At 41.1% G+C, this 23,929-nt stretch overlaps 2 protein-coding genes across 2 annotated transcripts in view; one reads left to right on the top strand and one right to left on the bottom strand.

The window, feature by feature from the left end:
* The first annotated feature begins 30 nt into the window (after positions 1-30).
* Slirp (SRA stem-loop interacting RNA binding protein) lies at positions 31-6,550 on the top strand. The gene is made up of 4 exons (XM_050152377.1): positions 31-159; positions 3,416-3,474; positions 5,752-5,859; positions 6,436-6,550. The coding sequence occupies exons 1-4, from the start codon at positions 63-65 to the stop codon at positions 6,505-6,507; spliced, it is 336 nt and encodes a 111-aa protein (XP_050008334.1). The 5' UTR covers positions 31-62; the 3' UTR covers positions 6,508-6,550.
* A 123-nt stretch (positions 6,551-6,673) lies between these two features.
* Snw1 (SNW domain containing 1) overlaps positions 6,674-23,929 on the bottom strand; it is a 31,541-nt gene continuing 14,285 nt past the window's right edge. Inside the window, exons 4-14 of the mRNA XM_050152375.1 lie at positions 21,132-21,227; positions 20,936-21,042; positions 19,183-19,287; positions 17,909-17,978; positions 17,370-17,435; positions 15,566-15,682; positions 14,281-14,422; positions 11,058-11,154; positions 9,570-9,687; positions 7,280-7,443; positions 6,674-7,199 (exon numbers count right to left, since the gene is read on the bottom strand). Coding sequence (XP_050008332.1) covers positions 7,001-7,199; positions 7,280-7,443; positions 9,570-9,687; positions 11,058-11,154; positions 14,281-14,422; positions 15,566-15,682; positions 17,370-17,435; positions 17,909-17,978; positions 19,183-19,287; positions 20,936-21,042; positions 21,132-21,227 — 1,281 coding nt within the window. The 3' untranslated portion in view covers positions 6,674-7,000. The remainder of the gene's footprint in view (positions 7,200-7,279; positions 7,444-9,569; positions 9,688-11,057; positions 11,155-14,280; positions 14,423-15,565; positions 15,683-17,369; positions 17,436-17,908; positions 17,979-19,182; positions 19,288-20,935; positions 21,043-21,131; positions 21,228-23,929) is intronic.

Raw genomic sequence — 23,929 nt, 5'->3', positions numbered from 1 at the left:
CGGATCCGGTAGGTAACTTCCGGGGTCACAACCCCAGGACTGGAGTCATTCAGTTTTTTAACATGGCAGCCTCCGCCGTGAGTCGGGCAATGGCGTTTCGTGCGCGTGTTGGTCAGCATGTTGCCTTTGTTAGAAAAATTCCTTGGACCGCGGCGTCGAGTGAGTGATGGAGAGGAGGAAGGGCGCGTTTTTATGTTTAAGTAACTCTTAAAACTCTGTAAAGAACTGAAGTCTGCATGGTAGATGGGTTAGGTCAGGTGCTTTTTCTCTCTTTTGATTGCAAGGCTTCACGAGTTTCGTGCCATACTTGCACAGAGATCATGCTGATTTCTTTTTTTGCAGCGGACACAAATGACTGCTCTTGAGCAAGTTATTGCGCGGAAAATTTCCTCCGAGCTTTTAGGGTGCGATTTGGAATGACTTGGTGAAAAGATTTATTATTTACTTCCTTGGACATAACCATTCAGAGGGAGCTATTTTGACCTCAGGGGAGCTTGGGTTCAAAATGGCAAGAATGTAGGGGTGAAGATGAGAGAAAAGGCGATTTCATTCAGTTCAAGGATGAAAACTTGGACTAGGGAACTGGTAAAGGTGGAGGGGTCCGAAGCGCGTAGTTTTTCAAGATAAAATGGACAGTATTCGTGCTGGATTCAGGGGAACGGTGTACATTCCAGGTTCCTAGCAAAGATGACTTGTGTTTTGGGATTTACGAGGAGCGCCGGGCAGTGGTGACACATACCTTTAATCTCAGCAGTCACTATTCACTCTGTGATTTCGAGGCCAACCTGATCTAGAAGAGCTAGTTCCAGAACAGGCTCTAAAGCCACAGAGAAACCCTGTCTTGAACCCCCCCCCCCCAAAAAAAAAACCCAAAACAAAAAAACTGAACTTAGGTCCTCTGTAAGAGCTGTAAGTAAGTTTAAACGCAGCAGTATGTAAATTTAAACGCTGAACCACCTCTTCAGCTTTTGAGTCAGGATCTCATCCTATAGCCAGCCTACTTGTAGGCTGAATACCTTACCTGGCTAAATAAAGATTTTTAAATTTGCTCGCCCAAACTTAAAATACAAGATTTTTTTGGTAGTTATTTATGTATAGATCAGAATATAGTGATTTCTTAGGTGGTTTTTTTTTTTCTCTGTCTTTTTTCTTTTTGGAGACGGGGTTTCTTTGTGCAGCCCTGGCTGTCCTGGAACTCGCTCTGCAGGCCAAGAGGGTCTTGAACTCATAGAGATCGTCCTGCTTCCGACTCCTAAGTGCTAGGATTAAAGGTGTGCACCACTATTGCCACGCACATTCTTTTAAACTTCACAGAAAGGCCGAGGGTTTTCACCAGCATTTAGTAGATTCAAGTTTGCACCCCATAAGGGCTGCCTTCAAATCCTTAAAATTCCATAGCATTGCAACTTTGAGACTTTTTTTCCCAGTTCATCCTTTCACTTAAATGGTGTCTATGGCATTGCTTTTAGTATTTGCAGCATGCTCTCCTGAAGTGATTTGGTAAAAAGCTTACCAAATCTAGAAGTGGTTTCTTTTGTGTGTGAGCTTCCTGTTGCTTTGACAGAATAGCTGACATAAACAGTGTAAAGGAAGGGGTATTTGTATTCCATTTTTCAGTTTGGGTTCACCCAGCCTTGTTTGGGATTGTCTTGGCATAGTATATCATAGTGTGGGTAGAAGGTGGAAGGAGGCTGTCTACTTCAAGAGAGAACGAGTAAGGGTCAGGGCTCCCAGTGTTCCTACAAAGGCATGCCCCTTCAATTGCTAGAATATTCTTCCACTAGGCTCTATATCCTAAAAGGTTCCCACCTCCAGTAACACCACAGGCTGGTAATCAGGCCTTTAGTTTAGGGGCCAATGAGGGACATTAACGATCCAAACCATACCATTGCAAGTGTTTTCTAGAACTTGTACTGTCTGGTTTTAAACATGTATGTTTGGTGCTTTTTTGCCTAAGCCCCAGTTAGTGTGTTCTATGAGGCCCTGGTCTTTTTGACCATTAGAGCCTTTCAGAAATTAAGCCTCTTGAGTATTGAAGGATTTTTTTGGTGTTTATTCATTCATTTAGACATGATTGAAGCCTTACTGTGCAACACATTGTAAGCACGGAGCTCCTTGTTCAGCTTGTAGTGTAATGGTGTGGTGGAGACTGACAATACAGTTGGACCTGTGATGCTTAGATTAACTTGAGACTGTCTTACTTTCTATTGCTATGATGAGATGCCATGACCAAGACAATTAAAAGGAGTTTATTGGGGGCTTACAATTACAGAGGGTGGTTCCATGACCATCGTGGTGGGAGCTTGGCAACAGGCAGGCAGTCTGGCAGCCATGGCACTGGGATAGTAGCTGAGAGCTCCCATCTTGACAACCATGAGGCAGAGAGGAGCTATCTGGGAAAGTTGTGGGCTTTTGAAATCTCAAAGCCACCTCCCAGTGACATACCTTCTCCAGGCCAATGTTCCTACTCCTTCTCAAGCAGTTCCACCAACTGTGGACCAAATAGTCACATATATGAGCCTCGAGGGCTATTCTCATTCAAACCATCACAGGGACATAAGCAAGTAATATCCAAATGTAAACCCACAACCACTGAAGAAGAGAAAGATTTTAACTTTATCTTTAAGATCTTGTACTGTGAACCTTTTGAGATCTCACAGGAAGAGTATTGTATTCTCGTATGAGCTCAATAAAAATACTCAGTGGCGGTGTTTAGTTCGGCCTGGAAAAAAAAAAAACCCTTATCATTTAGATCAGAGGAGATGAGAGTCCTGACATATGGAAGAGAGTCACATACACAAAGACGGGAAGCCACAGGATAAGACGGAATGCACTGTGCAGTCATGGACAATAACAACTAGGCCAGCGAAAGGAAATAAGGCAGGAAGCATAGGCAGGACTGATGTTAGACCAGTAGGCTGAGATTTCTAATGCATCTGGCAGGACACTGGGCTGTGAAGACTATGCCTTCCGCTTACAGGGACTGTCTTCATACACCCAGCGCCGCACCTGGTGTGGCAAGAAGAGTTTCTGCTCAGGATGGGGCCTGCAGCCAGCTCAGCCGTTTGTCCATCTTCCCATCACACTTCACAGAAAGTCATTCCTGTAGCTTTTGGAATCCTAAGACTTGGGGAATGCAAAGAAGCTCAGGAACTCTGAACTCTTTCAGATTTTTTTTAAAAAAAAATTTATTTATTATGTATACAATATTCTGTCTGCGTTTATGCCTGCAGGCCAGAAGAGGGCACCAGACCTCATTAGAAATGGTTGTGAGCCACCATGTTGTTGCTGGGAATTGAACTCAGGACCTTTGGAAGAGCAGGCAATGCTCTTAACCACTGAGCCATCTCTCCAGCCCCCAGATTTTTATCTACAATCTACAGTAGAGAACTTATTTTGTTATCTTTCCTTCCAGGTGAGCTGAGAGAACACTTTGCTCAGTTTGGCCATATAAAAAGGTGCAATGTACCTTTTGTAAGTATTAAAACAAAAACAAAAACTATTGGGGGGTGAAATGGGGTATCTCTGTGGTAGAGCATTGTGTAGTGTGTATGAGGCTCTGGGTTTGATTTCAGACTTCCAGAAGGGAAAATTATCATTTAATTCCTGTTTTCTTTTATCAGCATATAAAATACAATATCTAATGGAGTGAAACTCTGAAAATCTGTTGATAAACTTGTGGGTGATACCGATTAAAGCATACTTTATCCTACATATTTATTTAATTAAAAGCCCTGTCTTGGAAAACCAAAAAAAAATTTTAGTTGTTGTTGGTGGTGGTGGAAGCCTTATTCCCAGCACTTGGGCAGCATAAGCAGGTGGATCTCTTAAGTTTGAGACCAGCCTGGTCTACAGAGTGAGTTTCATCATAAGCCAGGGCTACACAGACAAACCCTGTCTCCAAAAACAAAAAAAATTATGCTATGATTACATAATTTCCCTTGTCCAACCCCTTCCATGTATCCTGTTACCACCCCTTACTTTACAATTCATGGTATCTTTTTTTTTTTTTTTTCCCCCAAGATGGGGTTTTTCTGTATAACCCTGGCTGTCCTGAAACTTGCTCTATAGACCAGCCTGGCCTTGAACTCAGAGACCCAGTTGCCTCTGTCCCCTAGGTACCAGCTGGTATTTTTTTTTTTTTTTTTTTTTTTTTTGAGACAGGGTTTCTCTGTCACTTTGAAGTCTGTCCTGGAACTCGCTCTGTACACCTGGCTGGGATTAAAGACATGTGCTACCACTACCCAGCTGTGGTATTTTTTTAATTGGTGTGAGGCATGTGTTCAAGTATTCATGCATCACCTGTACACCCTGCTCAGTCTGTATAATGTTACTTGTATGGTCACACACACATACACTTTGCTCAGTCTGCATTACTTATATGTATGTTTTCAGGGCTGACTTACTCTGTACTAGATAACCAATTGGTGTGCTCCTCCTGGAGAAGATTGCTTCTCCTGCTTTCAGCAGTTAGTGTTTTTTTTTTTTTTTTTTGAGGGTTGAGGCCTCTTGAACCCTCCACCTTTCAGGTTATCATGCCTATTAGTGCAATCTTTGTTCAGCTTATCATAGACATTTATGTTAATTCTTATTATTGTATAGTATCATCACAAGCATAATGGATAGACACAACACATGACCTCACACTGGCTACGGTTTAGTTCAGTTCTCTGCGCAGAGTTTCATAGAGAAGTAGGTCGAGGCTATAGTCTTCATCAGAGGTTCAAAAGGGGGAAGGTGTGATTTCCAAGTTTCCTTGAGGTAGTTGGGAAAATTCTCCTAAAATTGTATTTATTTTTGATTGTGGGTGTTTGCCTACATGTATGCTTGTGTACCATGTGTGTGCAGTGCCCCCAGTTCCTGGGACCAGAGTTACACGGCACTTGTGAACCGCCATGTTGGTGCTGGGAATCCAACTCAGGTCTTCTGGAAGAGCCATGCCCCTAACAACTGAGCAATTTCTTTAGCTTTTGGCAAAAACCTTTTAAAATTTGTGTTTTTGAGACAAGACCTTACTATATAGCTCAAGCTGTTCTCAAAATTATTATCCTTGAACTCACAATCCTGTCTGAGTTCTAAGTGATGGGCTTACAGCATATGCCGGCATGTTCGTTTGGCAGCAGAGGAGTTTGTATGGTGTTAAGACTGTCACATATACCACTGGTGATAGGCCATTTCCTTTTGCCATATAACCTGACCAGGGAGCTGTGTCTTATCATCTTTGCCGTATTTTGTCTTAAGTTACATATTGTGATTCCAGTTCTGCGGTATCTAATGCCCTCTTCTGGACCCCATATGGCAGTTACACTGGCACATACACAAACAAAGCATGTGATGACAAATGAGCAAGCTTCATTCGGAGATGACAATATGCAACTAGATTTGAGGGTTTTTCTAGCTCCTAAGTAGTTTATTAAAAACAAGAAAAAAACCCGAGTACTTCAGTGGTCAGTTTCCTTTGAGTAAAACCTTTAGTGGCTTACTCTGGACTATATCACATGCAGTGTTATTGTGATCTGCATCTAGGTTACAGGAAATGCTGTCCTTATGGCCTCTTGCCAGTAGAAAAGCAGAATAACGCTATGATCTAGCCTGGGCTAACTAGGAAGGTATGTAGTAAGGGTTACTGTTAAGTATTGTCTGTGATCTGATTTTGGCAAATGAAAAAGTTGGTAGTTTATCTGGACGAAGCTCATGGAAGCTTTATCAAGTTCAGAGTGAATTTCTTTTCTATTGTATTTTCATTTTTAGGACAGAGAGACTGGCTTTCACAGAGGCATAGGTTGGGTTCAATTTTCTTCACAGGAAGAACTTCAGAATGCACTACAACAGGAAAATCATATTATTGATGGCGTAAAGGTAAGGATTTCTGTTGATGTGTTCCATGCTGCTTTTTAAAGAGTAGTTGGTGTCCTACAAAGTTGATGAGGAAAATCCATGACCCTGTTTTATTTTTGGTGCTAGGGATTGAACCCAGAATGCTCCACTGAGCTACCATCCCCAAGGGGAAGGCCCTTTGAATAGTTAAGTTTTTCCAGGTGTATTTAACAAAGAGAGGTGGAGGGGCTGGAGAGATGGCTGGAGAGTTAAGAGCACTGACTGTTCTTCCAGAGGTCCTGAGTTCAATTCCCAGCAACCACATGGTGGCTTAAAACCATCTGTAATGAGATCTGGCGCCCTCTTCTGGCCTGCAGGCATACAGGGAGGCAGACTGTTGCATACATAATAAAATCATTAACAGAGCGGTGGAAACAGCAATGCAGGCAAATTGGCTGCAATCCTGCCTTTTCCCTGACTGAGAAGTTTTAGTTGATTATCAGAGGGAAGACAGCAGCCTCCCGAGTCACCAGTTATGAGTCTAACGAAATGGTATTCTTACAAATAAGTAAATTCAATGTTAACCTCTCCTTACAGTGCTTTTTCTTGCCCCTGCAGATCGATGTTCAAGCTCAGAAACCAAAGGTTTCGCAAGGGGCTCAAACATCTGATGAAGAGAAAGACTTTTGAAATGATTATTATACAACCATTAATAAATATAACTGAGACCTTTTTCCTAAATGTTTTTATTTGAAACAAGAGCTGCACTAAGCAAGACCTTAGTTTCCCCACTGCAAGGTAAAACAGCACAACATTTGGTAGCATAGCTCCAGTATGTGGACATTATCCAACTCACTGTTTTGGGGTAATTTTATTCAGAAAGTTCTTACACAAAATATTAAAATGTCAGATACAAGAAGTGGTCTTAATTCTCTGTGGGGCAGGTAGTATTTCCTATAAGTGCTGCACGATGGGAGAAGCACAAACATAACCCATTCTTTAAAAAAAAAAAACTAATCCAAAGTAGAATATCCACCCCCCCCCCATCTCCTGGAATAAAAAGTAGTGCTGGGCTCTCCCGCCCAGATTTGGTTTTTATCCTGATGGTTTACAAAGAGTTTCCCAATGATCTGCATCATCAGGGTCTGAACAGAGTCCACTGGCTTTCAGGAGAGGATCCTATCTACTCCTTCCTCCGCTTCTTGCCTTCGTGCTCATGCTCCTTAGGGCGACTGCTATCAGAAGGTCTTTTAGAACCACCATGCTGTTTGGCTTCTTCCAAAAATTTGTCCAAACCAAAAGGATCTTCTTCAAACTGAACTGGCCCCTCTCGGTTTCTCTGTCTACGGTCTGAACCAGAAAACTCCTTATCAGGAACAAATCTAGGGGAAAAAGAGAAGAGGTCATGTGCTACCTTTGTTTTACTGGTGTAAACAGAACAATCAGCTGTCTGTCTTGGTACCTGTTTGTCTTTATCCTGGTTTCTAGGTCATCACCATACATATCCTTGTCCAGATTTTTACTAGGCCTGTAGATGCTTTGAGCCATATCTTTACCACCTCTCCAGGCCTGATCATAAACATTATAAATTTCATCTTCTCCACCTGCAAATCCACTGTCCATACCCTGTGGAAAAATAAATGACAGTAAATAAAAATGTATCCAAAGCTGAATCTGAATACTTGTGAGAAATTAACACTTCCATGTTTAAAGACAATTTTCAAAAAATAATACTACAACATTTAAAAATATATAAATTTGTTCATACACATTTGAGTCTTACCTAGAGACTTAATATTAAATTAAGGTATTCATTAATAAGTTTGATTAATCTGCCTGTGGTCTACATATCAAGTCCAGGATAGTTAGAGCTATGTAAAAGACCCTGTCTCAGACAACAACAAGATAAAAACACAAAGCTGGGTGTGTAGAGAAGGTAGGGTGGATCTGTGAGGAGCTGAAGGGAGGAAATGAATATGTTAAAATGTATTTATTATACATTTTATTTATTATATGTGTATTATATGTATGTGTTAATGTATTTATTATATGTGTATATGTTAAAAACTAGTTATATGAAATTCTCCAAAACTAATTTTTAAAACCTGACTAACAATGTCATTAAAGTAGAAGGATTATCCTATAGGTACTCAACAGTAATGCTGATAAATGTAACCTCATCTGCCTGAGAACATCTCTTCCAAAGCACAAGACAATTAGGCTCTCAATGAAAATCTTAATTTTTACCCAACTTTGAAAAGCTTTAAGCTTAAGGTTATGAGATAAAAACGTTTAACCCCTTAAAGCACAGAGGTTAAGGAAAAAGCTTTGGAATCAAAGCATTCAAGGTTGAAATCTCAGTTCTATTAATTACTGAACCCTGTCTCAATTACCTATGAAACATAAATAATGAGGGCTGGTGAGATGGCTCAGTGTTACTGTTTTCTCCATAAGCCACGAGGACTTAGGACTTAAGTTTGGATCCATAGAACCTATGAATATGACAAGTGGGCATTGTAGCTTGCCTGTAACTCCACCCTCTGGAGATAGGAACAGCAGATCTCAGCTTCAGAGAATAAGGTAGGAATAAGAGAATAAGATGGGAGGAAGATTAATAATGGACAATCATCAACCTCTAACCTTACATGCATGTACACACGTGCCTAGCATGCAAACAAGCATACAAATGAAAGTGGAAAAATAAAGAACTTAATCAAATGCTATCTTCATATCTTCTAAAACCATCAAATCACAATTTTATCTCTAGAAGAGCTGACACTATACTATGTGTGTACACTCAACAGAAGGGTTCTTTCTTTGAGGGCAAAGGCAAAGAATCTTTGGTCTCACTGACTTATGGGAAGTTATTAGTCGGCAATAAATGACTAAATTGTTCTAGGCTGGTTAATTACAACCAATACTAGAAATGTGATTTCCTGACAGTCTACTACCTTCAATAATCCAGTTCCATAGCTTTGCTTATATATTTTTTATTTTTTGAAACAGGGTCCCATGCACCTCAGGCTGACCCTGAACTCCTGATCTTCCTGCCTTTACTTTGCAAAGGCTAGCATTACAGACACCTGCCACGCCTGGTTTATGTCATATTGGGGATCAAACCCAATGATTCAGGCATGCTAAGCAAGCACTCTACGAAATGAGCTCTGTCCCTAGCTCTGAAGTTTCAGTTTAAAAAGCTTTCAAATTGAAAGGCTACAAAACAAAACAAAAAACACACCACAAATTATTCAAGAGGTGCTTTTATGAAATAACAGATAAACCAGGGGGTGGTGCACACCTTTAATCCCAGCACTAAGAAGCAGGGGCAGGTAGAGTTCGAGGTCAGCTTGGTCTACAGAGTTGAGTTCTAGGACAGCCTGGGCTACACAGAGAAACCCTGTCTCAAAAACAAGCAAACAAAAAAGAAAGAAAAGATGTAGATAACAGCAGTGTCCAGTTCCATCACCTGGTTTCTTTCACTGCCTACTGGTGCTTCAGATCAGAGCCAATTGTCAGAAGTCACCATCAAAAGTGTTCTTAGGTCCAGCCTCCCAAATGGAATAAAGACGTGGGCCACCATGTCCAACTTTCATTTTTTGTCTTTAAGTAAAACACACAACTTCCAAATTTTTCCTGTCATCACTCTGGCATAACCTTGGCTAATTCAAATCCAAAGTATGTACTTTATTTACCCCGAGAAAAGACATCCTTACCAACATACAAGATAAATTTGTTTTCTAAGTTCCTCATACCTTGGTTTGGTTGAAGAGCCTCTGGTCATACTGAACTTCATTGGAAGTTCGAGGATTGGGCACACCAAGAGCAATGACTTCACTGATATCTCGATTTTCATTTCTTTGTAGTTTTGACCTATTTCAAATATACAATCACATTTTACACACATGAACACATTTTACAGACAAGATGGATATATGTAATATAAATACAACCACTCTCAGAAGCAAAAGAAATAAATATGCTCCGTTTCTGTCTCAGGAACGTACATTTTCTGATAATGCACAATTACAACAGCAGCTCTCAGACTTCAGATGCATTACTAGAGAAGGTAGGCAGGAGTCTCCAATTAGGGCCTATCAACAGAGGAACACACAAGAGACTGGATGCATCACACACCAGCAGTCCTTTTCAGCAGGCCACACTCAGCTCTGACCTAACTGTATGTAGTGATTTTTATCCTACTACCATCCTGAGGAAAACATGTCGGTGACTAGATTACTCTGTATGGCTTCTGAAATTACATTAATTCCTCTGCTGTTTTGGTAAATGCAATCGACATCTGAATGAAACCATGGTAACTGTCACCACTTTACAAGAAGCTCATGTCTTAAAATATTTCTGTAGACAATTTTATTTTCACCCAATTACTAGTTCACAGTTTTTCTGTATCATCAATTCTCACAGCCACTTTACTGGTTTGAAGAGCCCTATTTCTGCACAGAGCCACTGTCCTTTAACAATGTAGCTAGTCTCCAACACACTGACTATGTTGATACTTCTCTCATTCCTTTCTCTTCTACATGGCTTCAATTTCTGCTTCCCTGACTAAGCTTATCCAGAGAGAAGAAATATGCCAATTAAACAAGGAACCACCTGGCAGAGAGGATTTACGATATGAACTCCTAGGGCATGGAAAATTGCTCTTATAGCAAGAAAATGTTTCACATTTGCCTTTAGACTGAACCCTGAATTCCACCTTTGCAGCATAGCATTTTCTGGACTCTGAAACAACAGATTCCTATTTTATGTCCCTATAAATGTATTAAGTTCCACTTCATTTTTGTAAATTTTTCCCATTTTTATAAAACTCTTCAGAATTTTAAAATAAACTACTCATAGGAGTCCAGAATCTTCTTTCAAAACTTGCTCTCCTTCCTACTGTACTAGGCACAGTAGTTGGCAAAGAAAGGACGCACTAAGTCTATGACGGCTGGCATTCATCTACACACAGGCACACAATCAGCTTACCCCACCACTTGAGGAAGAAAAGCATACACCTAAATAATTCCATTCTCTCCTTTTGATCTGGATTCCCTTTCCCTATCCCCACCATTTTCCATACTAAATATTAGTCCTACAAGGTGATGGGAGAGCAGGTTGCCTTCTAGGGCGAGTCAATTCTGTAAAGACAAAGTTATCTGTTAACTTATTAACAAGCTCGAGAACTTAGGCACAACAATGCCCTTTTCCCTAACTTGCAATTATGCCAAGCAGCGACCTACCTTTTATCAGGGGCTGCCCTGGAAAGGTTCCGGTCATGCTGTCTCTCTTTTCGCCTGTCATGACGGATTTCATCCCTTTCGCGTGCTTCTCCATCCTCTGCGGACACAGTTGAAAATTACGACACTGCATTAGCAATCATATTTTGCACAAGAGTCTCTTTAAACCATAGAAAATGTCATACTTTTCTATTTTTTGAGACAGGGTATTACTATATAGCCAAGGCTAGCCTTGAATTCTGAATCTTCGTATCCCCACCTCCCTGTTTCTGGGATTACAGGTATGCATGACCACTACTTTTTAGTCACACTCAGCTTTTTAAGGTTACTTGCAGTCAATTTAAATCCAATTAGTTTGTGGACTGTGGACTCCTAAGTCAGCTGCCTTCAATTTACTTGAAATGCACCTAAGTAGAAAGCTGGACTGAGGTGGAGAGGTGAGCACACAGGTGAAGAAGAAAATCCAGTAATGCTAATTGTCATTTCGAGACAGGGTTCGAGACAGGGTTTCTCTGTGTAGCCACGGCTGTCCTGGAACTAGCTCTTGTAGACCAGGCTGGCCTCGAACACAGAGATTCGCCTGCCTCTGCCTCTCGAGTGCTGGGATTAAAGGTGTGTGCCACCACAGTCCAGCTTGCTGTTCTTTAAATGCAGCACAACATCTAGGGGAAGAGAGGTGGGAGTTCATCACACACTGCTTTCAGCTCTTCCTTGGGAACTGCTATGAAAAAGGGAAAGAGCTATGGCAATGGCTCCGCTGGTAAAATGTCTGCTGTTTAAGAATGAGGAGGAGCTGAGCCTGCTTGTCTAGCAGCCAGGTAGAAGGCTGGACATGGGGGAGGGTGTGTGTGTGTGTGTGTCTGTCTGTCTGTCTATCTGTCTGAGACTCACCTAGTCAGCCAACTGGTGAGCTTTTGGTTCAACTAAATAGTAGAGAGTAGTGAACTGAGCAATGACAATGTCAACCTTTTGTGTCCATATGAGCATGTAATGTGCACATACACACACATACACACACCCCACCATGTATACAGGCATACCACACCAAGTCTTTTAAGCAAATGGAAAAAAGAAAGAACCATGTCTTGTTGGAGCCTGCTGGTCAGCCAGCCTAGCTCATTAGACACGAGCTCTAAGCAAAGAGACTTTAAAAAATTTTTTTAAAAAAATTGATGGCCATCTTTCATAGTGCCACAAAAGCCACCAGCGATCTTATCCAAATGCTGGACCCCGCATATTACAATAGTGACTGTCTGGCAAGATGAGCCCACTGGTGCGACAGCAACAGGACTGTTGTGGAGTTGACCTTCTGCTTTGGATTGGATCCCCGACTATTGACTCTCTCTTATATATAGAATCAGCTATCCTGGGCTAAACTCAGGGCCCCTGTAGTCATTTATCTTTCCATCCAGAATGTTCTTCTCCCAAGATAGCCACATGGTTTATTTCCAAGTTTTTGTACGAATGTTAGCATTTTAGAAGTAAGGTTTATTCAACCCTTTTCTTCTGGCACTTTTATATTTCTTATGTTTTAGTTTTCTTCATTCATTATATTATACACATGATTAACTTCATTTGCTGGTTTTGTTTGTTTGATACTGGATTTCTCTGTGTAGCTCCGGCAGACCTGGAACTCAATTTGCAGAGGAGGCTGGCCTCAAACTCAGAGATCTGCCTGCTTCTGCCTTCAAAGTGCTGGGACTGGCTTTTTGACATAGGCTCTTACTGTGCAGCTCTGGCTGCCCTCAAACTTTCCATTCTCCTGTCTCAGCCTCTTTAGTGCTGGGAGCAGAGGTATACTACCATGTGATTAGAAAAAAACCTAAAACTTTTTTTTCCCCCAGATAAGACAACAATAAAAATAACCCTGCTCTCCTTTTTCTCCTGATTTTCTGAGTCAAACTCTTATGTATTCAGGATGCCCTGGAATACCATGAAGACCAATTCTGTCTGTCAGGAATCTGCAACCCCCCCTTCTCAAACTCCCACGTACCAGGATTACAAGCATGCTCCCCACACAAGGCTAAGATGACCTCCTTATCTTTCTGTGTTTACTCATGCTGACTGCTGTATCTTACTGTGTTCTACCATCTAGCTGAAGATCTGTTTCTAAAAAAAGATGTCACACACCAGGTGCTTGGAATGAACCAAGTCCTACAGGCCTGTCTAAAAAAAAAAAATTTAGTGTTCCTAATTAGAATTATGAATTCACATAGTTCTGTAGGTCTAGAATGGCACATTCTTTTAATCTCAGCATTTGGGAGGCAGAGGCAGGCAGATCTCTGAGTTCAAGGCCAGTCTGGTCTACAGAGCTAGTTCCAGGACAGTCAGGACTACACAGAGAACCCATGTCTCAGGGAGAAACAAAGAAATTCATCTTTCCTCTCGTGAATAGACTTGATACACTAATGTCAATTATTATATAAAGCCAGGCAGAAAACACTGGCAGTTTTAATGACTAGAAGATACATTAATCTACAAATTAGCAAAACTCCAGATTATTTTACAATGTTGACAAATTGATTTAGTTGGGAATTTACTTTTTCTTTCTAAATTTTAAGAAAACCATAATGGGATTAAAAGTTGATAAAGTCTATCAATAGCATAAACATAAATTTAAAGGTATAATTGTCAGGTTTAATCCCACACCTTTAATCCCAGCACCCAGCAGATCTCTTTGAGTTTGAGGCCTGCCTGGTCTATATATGAAGTTCCAGGACAGCTAGGCTATGCTAAAAACATTTTTTAAAAACGTATAATTGTCCCTCAATAGCCTATAGAGATTGGTTCCTGGACCCATAACTCATGTGTACTTTGATGGGTGAATGTTCAAGACCCTTACAGGCCTATTTTCTAGAAGAAGATGCCTGCACAATTTGGGTAAAGATGCCAACTGCCCAACTCAATACTTTCAATTCACAACTAGTTCAGTCTGTGGCTGAGGATCCTAGGGATACAGAGGACCAACTGTAAATTGATCAAGACTAAGAATTTCTCGTTACTTCCAATGGAAGGCCCATTTCAAATATGTATTTCATTTGTTTCTAGTTCATCTTAATAAGGAAGAGGTCACACCCCACTTGCACACTTTTCTGAAATATCTAAATTTTAAATTTTCTTATGCATACACACTATAAAACAGCCATTCCCCCGACCCTCCATGGAGACATTCTCAAATGAGATCTGTATCTCTCACCAAGTAAACCCCCACACGAGACTGTTATACCTTTTTCCACGTGGGTTTTGATCCCAGCTCTCCTCTCTCTGGCTTTCTGGGCCATTTCTCTAAGTTTCTCTTCATGCTTCTCCTTTTCTTTCTGAGCCATCTTTCTCTCCACTTGGGCTCGCATCTCCACAGCTTCACGAGCCTGTTAGGTGAGGTGAGACGTGAAGTGGAACTTACTACAGGATAATATTTACAGCTGTATTCAAACTGCCTCCTCAAGTCTGCCGGGTGTCGCTGCTGGAAAGACTAAGATTCTGGAAGGCTGGCCTTGTGTCTCTGAGGAATGTTTTGGTAGCCGCAACTACAGTGATGCCATTTGATTTTATAAGTCAAGCACATTACTAATGCTTTCTCAGAAACAATCTAAAAATGAAATTCGGGCTGAGCTTAATAGTGAGCACCAGTAATCCCAACAGAAAGATCATCTGAGTCCACAAGTTCAAAACAAGACTGGCATCCGCTGGGCGGGGTGGTACATGTCATCCCAACACTCGGGAGGCAGAGGCATGTGGGTCTCTTTGAGTTTGAAGCCAGCCTGGTCTATAACAGTGAGCTCTAACACAGCCAGGGCTATGTAGAGAGACCCTATCTCAAAAACAAAACAGAAGAACCACAATGAGATCCAGTCTCAAAATGTAAACAACCAGGTAAATAAAAATAGCTGGATAGGATAGTGCCTACCTGCAATCTAGAACTCAGGAGGCTAAGGCAGAAGGATTGCAATGAGTTCCAGCAAAGCCTGAGCCTAAAACTCAGATCCTGTCTCAAGAAACCAAAATCTACCAAAGTAATGACTTCATCTTAAGACAAAACCTTAGCCTATATCTTTAAGACTTTAGAAGAAGAAGAAAAAAAAAACAACAAAAAACAAAAAAACAAGAACCCACTTATTGTCTGCACGTGTAGATATTAATACAGCACTCATTTGTAATATCAATAGTTAATACCATCAATGCTACTTTATGCAGCATTTAATCAGAATGTTTACCTATCTTCTCCTACAACTGTCCTTTTGGGGATTGTCTACATCTAAAATAGAAGACAATTATGCAAGGTACAATAGTACCCAGCAGTCTCAACAGAATGAGGTCAGCCCAGAAAACCATTACTCTGGCATGCCGGTGAAAGAGCAGGGATCACCACTGATAGGTGCGGCTCTGAGCAGAGCTTCAACTAGTAACTAGTGTGTGTCATCAGCACACACAAGTTAGTCTCTTTAGTACCTGAGGCACACAAGTATGGGCTCACAAACGAAAGAACATTCAGCAAACTATAAATGACCAACCTTCCGATCAGCAATGTATAGAGCTTCAGCCAGTTTGGCAAAATTTTCGTTTATGTGCACAGTCTGAAGTCCTCTTCCATCAGCAGCCAGCCGCTTATCCAGAGGAATTGTATAACCCTGAAGAGAAAGCAGAAGGCAAGTCAGCTCAGCAAGGTAACAGTCACCACCTAACATTAGCCTAGTGCATGCCCAATTTGAGAGCCACTCAAATTGCTATTTCCCACACTTCTCACACAACTATGGAAAACAACTAACTGTGCGTGCTTTGCACGGAAGGCCCACTGTCTAATCATCCTAGTGACTACACAAGGCTGGTAACACAGCACTCTCCACCTCAGAGGAAGACTGGTTAGAGTGCTGAGTGATGGCGCTAAGTTCAGAGTCAGGAAGTGGGTGATCGAAGACTGGAACCCACCAGCAAGATGCAAGAATCCAAGCTTAAAAACAGTGACTGTGTTAATAACTGTGGATCACGGTAAAAGGAAAATCACTGTGCCACAGTCAAATAGCCGGTACAGAAGTAAAACCTGCAGTCATAAGAACGCAGACAAACCACTGTAACCCAGAGAATATGCTGAACATGCATAAGACTTTGAGGCCTGGGTTTTTTTTCCCCCCAGCATTCTAACTCTTCTCCCAAACACTAATCTTACGCCCATTGTCTCCTAACATAAAACAGTGCTGGCCAGGTGTGGGGGTACATGTCTACAACCCCACTTGAGAGATTGAAGCAGTAGGATTATAACTTTAGGACCAGCCTAGATCTTCTAGGCTAAAGAGTAAGACCAAACCAAAAATATAAAAAAAGCTCCCATCTACAAAGAATCCACAACAAAGTCCCACAGTGTTTCTGAATCATCTCAACATGTCACAGGGATACACAGATATGAATCCCAAGTAAGATGGTAATAGCCATTCCGGTGAAGGATGAATACGTGATATTGTATTTAACTCATGGCTTAAAGTTGCAGCTTTCACCCATAAAGTGAATCATGAACTGAACTCCAAGCCTATAAAGAATTAGGAAATGGATCCCATATTTTATAGATTCTTACTAACTCCTGGAGAAGCTGGCAGTTGGCTGAGATACTTAGAAATTTTGTTTGCCCTGACTTTCCTGGAATTCACTATTAGACCAGGGTGACCTCAAAACTACAGAGACTTGCCTGCCTCTCTGCCTCAAGGATGCCATCAAGCTCTGCCATAAATAGGTTTTTATTTTTAGGGCTCTTTTAGACAGGATCTTGTGATGTAGCCCAGAGTAGCCTTCATGTGTGCAGGGATCACACGCATGCAACACCACACATGCCTGGCAGCACAGTGAACATCAACGCTACATACAAGAATAACTGGAAACCAGGGCAGAGAAAACCCCACTCACTGTTCTCCTTTCTCGTGTGAACAATGAGAATGGTTTAATTTTTATTGAAAATAATTCTAACTAGAGATTTGACCATCATGAAGAATTATATTTTTAATAAATAGGGTATTTTGCTGTTATTTTTCCTTCTACATGTGCTTCTTATAGCTAGAATACACCTGAGAGATTCACACGGCATTCAAGTGCCCAGTGTAACTGAACCATCCGAGGAAGCTGTCTCCACTGTCTTGGTGGTGCAGCGGGTCTCACATGCTGAATGTAAGCTCTTCCACTGAGCTTTGTTCGCGGCAGTTGTCACCTTCTTACTGTGGATGTTTAGATGAGGCAGTAACGTTTCACGGAAAATCCCAGGTGGCTCCTTCCTGAACAATTCCCATGAGACCCTAAGAGACCCAGTGACGAAACAAAACAAAAACAACTCACTTTTGCGTTCTTCCAGTTGGAAATACACGGGGGGATCTTCCACTCTTGCTGTTCCTTTACAGTCATCTGGAACACAGGTGAGGGAGAGCTGTTATTACAGTCTCACTCCAAAACCAAACAGATCCTCCCCTACATGAACAGACAACTGCAGCAACGTCTCTGGTAGCAGTGCGCACTGTTCCGTGTAGTGGACTCTAGCCACATGGAAAGCTAATGTGAAAGATGGAGAAGATTTCAGATCACTGAAATGCTGGGCGGTATCTTTCCATACTTCAAAGTGCCTGACTTGAAGGGGCGGGGCAATGCAGCTGCTTTCAAATGAAATCCCATACTTCTGCACGCCAGGCAGATCCACTGAGAGCAGAGGCCAAGTCACTGGCGGTAAAACAGCAAGTATTTACGAACACTCTCATAAGCACACTATTCTGAAGTCCTAACCGGGTCCATATTTGATCTTGTAAAACAAAGTTTAACCGTCATGGTGACATGTACCCATAGGCAGAAGGGCTCTTTATAAAATTAAAAATCACAAGGATTACCTTCCGACTAGGAGAATGCATCACAGGTGCAGGAGGAGATGGTGGTCCCCGAGGAATTTTCTTATTAATCCTAAAGAATATATCAAAGGAAAACAAATAATCAGAGCATAAAGTCCTCAATTGCTTTTTGGTCATCAGGTCCTAAGCCTCCCCTTCTCATTTTAAGTTTCTGTTATGATGAATGCTCGTGGGACACCTCATGGTTTTGATAGCTAATAAGATGTGGCCACTGTCACCATTCATATCAGTTACCACTGCACAGGGCAACACACTCATGGCTTGATGTAACTGACACACAGTGAGTTAAACATGAAGCGTACAACCCCATCACCTAGGTAACACAATCTAGACAAGTGAGCATCCTCACCATCTTAACTTCTACACGTGTTGTGCCTTGTGCCTACCCCTTTTCTTCTCCGTTCCCACCTGCTTCTCCATAGGCAGTCGCTGATCAAGTTTCTGTAACTGAGGATAAAATTGCCCTTTTCTAGAATTTTTAAGATTAATTTATTATCTCTCTGTGGGTGGGGGAGGAATGCATGTATGTACCCTAGGAAGTATGAAGGTCAGAGAACAACTCTGAATGAGTGGATTCCCAGGAACTGAACTCTGGCCACTGGACTTGGCAGTAATTGTCTTTAACCCCTGAGCCTTCCTGTTGACCCCATTTTCCATAGTTATATACAGAGCCCTAACATTGTATAACTTGTTTTCGTCTCACTTCTTTCATGTAGCACACTCATTTTCAGACTCTTCTATGTTACTGCAATAGTTTATTCTTTTTCTTGGCCCAACAGTCCTGCAGGTCCTGATGTACTAATGTTTGTTCACTGATTCACCTGTTGATGAACATGTGGGACACTCTTCCTGTTTCATCCTTGGTGTACTAGGTAAGGTTTTGTGTGTCAACTTGACACAAGCTAGAGTCATCAGAGATGGAGTCTCAGCTGAGGAAATGTTCCTTGTAATCCAGCTGTAAGGCATTCTCTTACTTAGTGATCAATGCAGGGGGCGCCCAGCTCATGGTGGGTGGTGCCATCCCTTGGCTGTTGGTCCTAGGTTCTATAAGGTGGGCCGAATAAGTCACAGGAAGCAAGCTAGTATACAGATCCCCTCTGTGGCCTCTGCATGAACTCCTGCCTCCAGAATCTTGACTTCCTTCAGTGATGAACAGCAATGTGGAAAGGTAAGTCAAATAAACTTGCTTTTTGGTCATGGTGTTTAGTCACTGTAATACAAACATAATTAAGGTAGTCATGAAGCCAGATACTTACTTGAATCTTGGTGGCTCCATTGGATCTTTCTGCATTTCTACCATCCGAATAACTCTCTGTTTAGCTCCAGAGTTGAATGCTACACCTTGTTGAGATGGTGTATAGCTAAGAAAAGTAGATGAAAATTAAAGGTGTAATTAGTTCAATTTTTTTTGTTCGGCATTTATCTTCTATTATATAGTTCCATGTGACTACACTTCCAATTCTTTTCAGAAGTACTGATGTAAAATAACCATACATTTAGGCATGGCAGCCAGAAGCAGAACAGAGAAGAAATAGAAACCAAATCAAACAAAACGTGCACTCAAGTGGTTAGTGACTTCCCTCCTCATCCTTTCCACATCCCACCTGTGAAATGTACCTGCCCAGCTTTGCAGGTCTAAAACTAGCACCTACTTTTAAGTCTATATTATGGAAAAAAAAAATGGCCAGTGCTGGAGAGACTCAGCAGTTAAGAGAACAACAGGCTGCTCTTCCAGAGTTCAATTCCAGCAGCCACATGTCAGTTCACCACTGCTGGCAACTTCGGTTCCTGCAACTCCTTCTTCTGGCCTCGTTGGGCACTGGGCATGCAGGCAAAATACCCATACATAAAAAATAACAATAAATAAATGAATCATTTTCTTTAAAGGAAAAAATAATTATAAGTAGTATGCCCACTGGCAACATGCAGTGTATGTTGTAAAAACTGTAGCAGAAGTCTGAAGTGGGATTCCCCTCTGTATGCTATGAATATATTTTATTATCATTGGTTAATAAAGAAGTTGCTTTGGCCTATGGCAGGGCAGAATAGTGCTAGGCAGGGGGTGGGGAGGCAGACTAAACTGAATGCTGGGAGAAAGAAGGCGAAGCAAGACAGATGCCACGTCCGGAACCTTACTGGTAGGCCACAACCTTGCGGTCATACATAGATCAATAGAAATGGTTTAATTTAAGATGTAAGAACTAGCTAGGAATATGCCTGAGCCATTAGTCAAACAGTGTTGTAATTAATATAGTTTTTGTATGATTATTCGGGTCTGGGCGGCCAGGAAACCAACGTGCAGCCTCTGCCTACGGAAGCCTTAAGTTTTCCCTTAATATCTAGTTTCAACCATTCCTTACATAGACAGTCCAGTGAAGGCCCTCAACAGTTAGCAGCACTATAAATGTTTACTAAATATAACTAGAAACTCCAAGCAATTGTAGTTTAGGTCATATACCATAGGTAATGGTTATTGTCTAAAACACTGAAAATCTAAACTCCCCAAACCTTGATTTTATCATTTTAGTCATATGAAGAGCACAACAGCTAACATCTGGTTTTGAGGCAGGGTCTCACTAGAGAGTCACACGACATTGCTTAAGAATGGTACACCCTATCTAGCTTAGAACAGTTAACATCTTAACTCAGGTAAAAAAAAAAAAAAAAAAAACCCACAACAACAACAACAACCAAAAAACCCCACAAAACTTCTGGGGCTGGAGAGATAACTCAATAGTTAAGCTGCTCTTCCAGAGGTCCTGAGATGAATTCCCAGCAACCATCTATAATGGGATTCAGAGTCAACTTCTGTCCTACAGACATATATACAAATAAAGTACTCATACACCAAATAAATAGATCTTAAAAGCAAAATAATAATAAAAACCCTTCTGCAAACAAAAGTCATTAAGACAATGCATTTGTAACTGGCTTTGTAAGCTGGTGGGAGTCATCAAGATCCCACCTATGGAATCGACACACAACTAATACGTCCAGCAAGATGCATACCGGATATACTGAGCAGGAGCCAACTTGTCAGCTGCACGAACTGGCATGGCTGCAGCAACCTTCTGCGATACGGACTTCTCCAGGGCTACTCTTGTCTTCTCTGTTATCTGAGATAAGAAGCATCATGTTAAGCAGTTGGAAATTAATAAGGTCATACAGTTATCTAAAATAATCATATATACCAACTCCTATTTACCTCCTTAATAGCTTCTTCATCAGGCCTTTGCAGGTCTGGGTCATCTGCATTCATAACCTCCTTTGGAACCAGGTCAGTGTATTTGCTGTAAATGACCTAAAGTGTTCAAACACAAGCAGCTTAGGAACACAGGAGAGAAGCAACCTCATTAAGTCACTCTAGATGTCAACATGTCCTTTCAGCATATTTACACATTTAGAATACTCAGTTGTCGCCCAAACTTTAAACTAAAGAAGCTTAAAATATGTACACAAATTGCTGCCACGGCTCCAAGCTGATCACTTTCCATTGACCCCATGCATTTAAATTATTTGAAATCTTCTAATCAAGTCAGTTTCCAAATACATTCTACCAACATCTTATGCATCAGTGATCTCTGTTTTTGAGGCTCACTCGGACTTGAAATTAATGATGATATAAATTGCCTATAGCACCATTATCTTGGATTAAAAACTTATCAGAATTTAAGTTGGGTTACTAAATAATTTCCAAATTCACTGGGCCTAGAAAATTCCATTGACCTCATCCTATTTATAATGTTTGTTTTCTGGAATCAATTCTATTCACAAACTAGGAAAGTGAACATAACGAAAAGAAAAAGAACCAGAATATTTTCTTCTACAAGAGTAAGAGAAAAACAAAAATATATTTATACAAGTGATCTAGTTTTATTTTTGTCTCTGTGACAGGCTGGCCAAAAGAAACTCAGGAAGGAAAGAGTTTATTTGGCTTACAATTCCAAGTTCAGAGTTCTTAGAGAAGTCAAGGCAGGAACTCAAGCAGCTAGTCACATTATATCCAGTCAAGAGCAGAGAGAAATGGGTGAATCTCTGCGGCTTTCGCCTGATTCACATGATGCAGGAACCCCTGTGCCTAGGGGATGGTGGCGGCATTATCAATTATCTAGACAATCTCCTACAGACATATCCACAGGCTAACTTGATTTAGACAATTACTCAACTAAAGCTCCCTTCCTAGTGAAAATAATGACCACAGCTTGTATTTACTGAGTTCTTATTATTTGATATCGTGTAGTTCTGCATGCACACATGTGTGATTCAGACGAATTTAAACTTCATACCCACCCACAAGGTTTGTAAAATCATACCTTGTTACCAAAGGGAATGACTCACTAATGGATTTCTGATGCCTGCAAATAATACCTGATCTACAGAAGACTTTCCATTAATATTTTCTGCATTAATGAAGGAATAAATGTATGTTAGAGTGCCTTATTCATATGACAAATGGTGGAGAAGGAGAGACAGAAAACAGGGTACAGTGACATTTTCTTTATGTTTTAATAAATAAAGCTTGCCTAAACATCAGAAGGGCAAAGCTAAGCCACTAGAGGTCAGGCAGTGGTGACACATACCTTTAATCACAGGATTTGGGAGACGAATCTCTGTGAATTCAAGGCCACAATGCAGATCAATGCAGAAACAAATACAGGCAGTGGTATCTCACACCTTTAATCCCAGTACTAGGGAGTTATATACCTTTAACCCCAGCACTAGAGGGAATATAAAATGGGAGGAGAGAGAGGCTTAGTCTGTGGTCACCCAGCCTTGGTAGTGGCTTGGGTGCTTTGCTTTTCTGGTTTTCGGGTTGAATCCCAATATCTGACTCTGGTTTTTTAATTATCCGTGCTACAACAGGGCATGGTGTCCACGCAGATCCCAAACTACCATACTAAGGGATCCTCCTGATCCATCCTCCAATAAGTTGGGACCACCAGTGTGTCATTAGTGCCTGGCTCAGAACTTCTATACAATGCTATAGACTGAAATGTCTAAATTGCTATTTAAAGAATGAGAAGAAGGAATGGAAATATAGCACAGGTGTAACCACGGGTACTTAAGTGAGCCATCAATGACTGTCTTTTTATGAGTGTAAATTTTATAAGGGACACACAATAATGAGAAGAGTAAGGCTCAGTACATGAGTAAATAACCTCAAAAGTCTTATTTCTTTTCAGGGTGGAAAAATCTCTATCTCCACCAACTGAAAACTAATACTGTAGAGAAGACAATGACTTACCCAGTTTTCCACAGTAGATATTACAGGGAGATTCTGAGTAAATGGCTCCCCAGTAGTCATGTATGTTCAATATAGTCTCAACACTAATTTAGCACATAAGAGCCATTTGCTGCTTCTTATTTGGGTATTCTAAAGTTAATAATGCTTTAAACGAGCATCAGTAAGATTCTAGCATTTTACAAGTCAGAGTGAAGGACATCTCAGGAGCAAGATTCCTTTGTGGTAATTAACTATAAACTCCCACAGTTTACAGCCTGAAAACCAAACATACTGAAGAAACTCAGCATATCACAGTAAGCAATAAGGCTGGGAGGAATCATCTGAAAACTACAGTATAACCTTGAAGGCAGGAACATAAACAGCTATAATCATCAAGAGAAAAGGCCAGGCAGGGTAGCACCCTCTTCCGGCCTCTACAGGCACCAGGCACACATGTGGTATACATATACACAAACAGGCAAGATGCTCATGCATATAAAAATAAAAGCATCTTGAAAACATCAAGAGAAAGCAGCATGTCATCTGATTACTCTACTGACAAGAACACGACTGACAAAGGTGAGCCGCTCAACAGATCCCCCAAGTCATCTGCAAGCATAAACAGTTAACAACATGGGATTTGTCACAGGGTCATTTGAAGCTGCTGGAGTTTGGGAAGAGAGGTTAATGGCATCCCTTTAGGTACTATCATACACGGTATGTTTTCCGCAAAAGTTTCAGAATGAAAACTACCTACACCAGGGCCCTCCCTCCCTCCC

Source organism: Alexandromys fortis, unplaced genomic scaffold (genome assembly GCF_014885135.2).
Source record: "Alexandromys fortis isolate MF-2015 unplaced genomic scaffold, M_Fortis_MF-2015_v1.1 scaffold_47, whole genome shotgun sequence".
In the NCBI taxonomy this organism is placed as follows: Eukaryota; Metazoa; Chordata; class Mammalia; order Rodentia; family Cricetidae; genus Alexandromys; species Alexandromys fortis.
Note: the sequence above shows the minus strand (reverse complement) of the source record. Positions and strands in the feature narration are given on the sequence as shown.

Coding starts and splice junctions, on each gene's coding strand:
- Slirp (XM_050152377.1), top strand. CDS start 63: ATGGCAGCCTCCGCCGTGAGTCGGGCAATGGCGTTTCGTGCGCGTGTT. Junction 160..3,415: donor TCCTTGGACCGCGGCGTCGA/GTGAGTGATGGA, acceptor CTTTCCTTCCAG/GTGAGCTGAGAGAACACTTT. Junction 5,860..6,435: donor ATATTATTGATGGCGTAAAG/GTAAGGATTTCT, acceptor TTGCCCCTGCAG/ATCGATGTTCAAGCTCAGAA.